Source organism: Rhizomucor pusillus (assembly GCF_041956525.1).
Source record: "Rhizomucor pusillus strain CBS 183.67 unplaced genomic scaffold VTP01scaffold_14, whole genome shotgun sequence".
Lineage (NCBI taxonomy): Eukaryota > Fungi > Mucoromycota > Mucoromycetes > Mucorales > Lichtheimiaceae > Rhizomucor > Rhizomucor pusillus.
In genome coordinates this window covers 577994-581622 of record NW_027192156.1, presented here as the reverse complement: position 1 = coordinate 581622, position 3629 = coordinate 577994, and the positions used below count along the sequence as shown (strand labels likewise).

General features: G+C 46.5%; 3 protein-coding genes across 3 annotated transcripts in view; 1 reads left to right on the top strand and 2 right to left on the bottom strand.

Moving 5' to 3' along the window:
• The window catches only part of VTP01DRAFT_2932 (uncharacterized protein), a gene marked incomplete at both ends in the record, with an annotated part of 1286 nt that extends 1058 nt beyond the window's left edge, over nt 1-228 (bottom strand). Inside the window, one exon of the mRNA XM_069381447.1 lies at nt 102-228. Within this exon, the coding sequence (XP_069237138.1) occupies nt 102-228 (127 nt within the window). The remainder of the gene's footprint in view (nt 1-101) is intronic.
• Nucleotides 229-309: 81 nt separating this feature from the next.
• Nucleotides 310-2560, bottom strand: VTP01DRAFT_2931 (uncharacterized protein; the record flags this gene model as incomplete). The annotated part of the gene is made up of 5 exons (XM_069381446.1): nt 310-756; nt 1000-1279; nt 1525-1784; nt 1891-2026; nt 2415-2560. 5 exons carry the CDS (start codon nt 2558-2560, stop codon nt 310-312), a joined length of 1269 nt encoding a protein of 422 aa, XP_069237137.1.
• Nucleotides 2561-3031: 471 nt separating this feature from the next.
• Nucleotides 3032-3385, top strand: VTP01DRAFT_2930 (uncharacterized protein; the record flags this gene model as incomplete). Its single annotated transcript, XM_069381445.1, has 1 exon — nt 3032-3385. The coding sequence occupies one exon, from the start codon at nt 3032-3034 to the stop codon at nt 3383-3385; it is 354 nt and encodes a 117-aa protein (XP_069237136.1).
• Nucleotides 3386-3629: the final 244 nt, after the last annotated feature.

Sequence of the window (3629 nt, the reverse complement as noted above, 5' to 3'; positions counted from 1 at the left end):
GGTCCTAGGCGACCTCCCCTCCAATAGTCGTACTACTTCTCGCATGCATCGATTGACAGTCTCGAGTGGAAGCTCCTGCTGAAATGAGACTTTAATCGCGCTGTAGGCCGCGGATACATCGGCCCAACCAAAACGCGGATTAGATCCGCCAATCGTGTAATCAACGTATGCCACGTCATTCAAGAACTCGGCATTCTCCTCGAAAATCTGGTTAATCTTTCTGGACATCACCCGAAATTTTAGACAGATTGACTATCGGTCTACGAGTCGACTCGGCCGATAATCAGTTTTAAAATCCGATGGATGTCCTTAAGCGGTTGTCCTACGGACCTTCCAGTAGTCATCGATACACTCTGTCTCGTTAAACTTGGTGATATCACACCATGTATCATCGGACGATGGATAGCCCGCCCATTTCACGAGATACTCACGGTCGCCTGTCGATGGATTCGTCGTATAGTCAACAATACATTCGACCTCGTATACGGATCCATCATTCATGTTCTCAGGAATCTCGAGCGAATCTGCGTCCGAGATAGATAGTCCGAGAAACTCATTCTGTAGACTACTGATGGCATCCGCATTGTCGAGTAAACTCTCTAGGGAAACCGACATGTCAGGCGCTCCAAACACAGGATCTTGGGACGATGCAAAGTCAAAACCTTGTTGGATCCAAAGAGTGTGATGTGAGGCAGGTTCCAACTTTCCCAACGACACAAACCGTTTGATGTTTAGCAAGACGGAGGCGAGCTTAAACTTTAACGTAAACGTCTCATGTCACTCACACGAATGACGTTTTTGTTAACTTTAGCATCCATTGCACCTCATCACTAAATTACCTCTGTTGACGTTTCCAGTATGCAGCTGCTGGGTTGAATCGCTCGAATGTATGACCGATCTCTCCAAACACGGACTCCACCATCGAGCGGAATCCTCCAAACATGTTGTTAAATAGGACTTCCTCGGCAAGTAGATCCTTTCCATTCGAATCGGACATACCATATTCTTCTCAGTCAGATGAGTATTCTTCTGGACAATCCGACCGATGTATAATGTATAACCGCCGTCGAGACCGATCACGTCATACTTGCTAACGGCCCTAGATAGATCAATACGACTTAGCATCGACCCATTGTTATGCTCGCCACAATGCTCGGCATCCGATACAAATACAATCATCTGGTTGATATCAATACAAACCTGACTCTGGAATCCTGACTTCTTTAGCTTGTATGAGTAGGATCGAGCGGCATCATGCCGTCGAACGTAGGATGCCCGACTATCATGTCCATCCAACAACATCGTCACATGTTTGAGTCCTTTGGGATTTCTCAACTGCGCGCAAAGAATTCATATACGTGTCGTCGAAAACATCCGCGTGAGACATCCATCGAGTAGACCATTCAACCTGTCATGGACTTCCTAAAGAAATCCCGATAAAGTGCATAAAAACTACTGCGAGGGATAAACCGCGACATCTCCACGATCGACGACCCAGGCAGTAAAAACTACAGGATGAGCAACCCTTTCTCGACATGTTTATACGGCCCAGCGTACTCGTGCTCACCAAAGACGGCCACTAGGAAGAAAAACACCGGGAGGACACCCAACCGATTCAACACAAAATCCTTGACGAATGCAATCTCATTCACCGGTTTTATCTCCATCCGATGATATTTTTCCTTCTGCGCTGATGGCCATGATGACGTTAAGATTGCCCACTCCTGACGCATCAACTTTTCGAACTCTTGACGTATTTCCGGAGTGAGCATTCTAACTATCAACTGTAGATTATCCGCCGAAACCATAAGGGATATATTCATTAAATCGCTGCCCGCATTACCCAGATCCCAAGGGGGATATTTGGCTTCAAGCCATTGTACATGTTACCTCCCCGCCTTGTCGACCGGCCTTACTACCCCCTCGGTCGGTGGTCTCGCCGCCATGTCCTCTGGGAGGTCGTCTAGGATTAAAGAGCTTGCGCTTGTTTGGGTAAATAGGACCCGCGTAGCCTGCGAAGCGGGTCCTATTTACCCAAACAAGCGCAAGCTCTTTAATCCTAGACGACCTCCTATCAGGAAATCAAGGAAGAGACATATCAATATCTTGATTCTAAGATGGAATGGTACTTACAAGCAGGGATATTTTACAAGAGGACGTTGTCGTATTCCACAACCGAAAACCAATAACAAGGAACCGGATAAGCGATAAAGAGACTACTTGACGAATCAAAGCACTGCCGACATCTAAGACAAAGGCACAATCGACCATTGGGTAACAGGATGAAAAGTTTTTATTCTTCAGGAACACCGCTACGTCTATAAAAGCAGACATTAGAGAAAACAATTAAGACATCTCACTTACATAGAGTCTCAACGTACTTACTGCGTTACCTTTGTCTCTGTTTATCCTACCAAATATCACAGACGTTGATAGGCTGGCGATGGTGTTGAAGGTAAAATGGCAATGTTCCCAATTGCAGTACTGGTTCTATGCCGCTGACTGTGCACAGTTGGCCAGTGACGTGCTCTCTATTCCAATCGAAATCTACAGCGACCATGGAAATCAATTATTCTTACCTATGCACGTTTATTTCCACGCTTGCCCTTAATCTCGCTCTCCCTCAACGCTCATAGTTTCAGGACAAAAACTTACAAGTAACTACGCGTAAAGTGATGTGAAAAGCACAGATGTTTATGCAAGAAAAAAGGGCGGATCCGGGGCGGGTGTTGAAATCTGGGCCAAATGCAGTCTCAACTGCGATTTAAATTCCTTCCCAGCAAAATTTTTCGGCCACGCTGAACCTTTCGTACCTGAAGCTCCCTGCGTATCGGCCATCAGGCAACCTCGTTCAGTAATGACGCAACGACACTCGCGGCAAGATCATCTCGCCATTGCAAGCGAAACGATCTTCACGCAAGCTCTCAGAGTGTGTAGCGCGTCCCTAGCAACTATTTCGAAAGTGCATTAAGAGTCTGAGGAACGTCATGACACGAATCTACCGTCGCAATTGCTAGGTCGACCGAAGCGCATGACTGATCAGCTGCTTGGAAGAGTCATTGGAAGCCTCAACGACAATAAGTACAAGGATGCAACGGATGCTAGTCGGGAGCTTGCGAAGGAAAGCTACCAAATTTCGCCCAACACCATTAGGAGATGCCTAAAAATGGCCGGTTACTACTCTGCGCACAAAAGGAGAGTTCTCCCCTTAACAAGATATGTAAGAAACAGCGAATGGCGTTCGCAGAAGCCCATTTCTCATGGACCGTCGAAGACTGGAAAAGAGTCATCATCAGCGACAAAACGAACGGGAACCGTTCTGGCTCCGACGGCGCAGTTTGGACTTGGATCGCACCAGATGGAGTTGAACCTGATCACAACGTGAAGCATCTCTATAAACATGGAGGCGGTAGCATCATGATTTGGGGATGTTTTTCGTACAAAGGCGTCGGCTTCATGACCCAAATCCAGGGAAGAATGAATGCAGAGCTTAACTGCAAAATTCTCGAGGACGAATTCAAGAATACACTCGAATGGTATGATTTTGACAGCAGTCAAATATACTTCCAGCAGGATAATGATCCGAAGCATACCTCAAAATTGCTCGCTGACAATGCTATGGAGGTCAC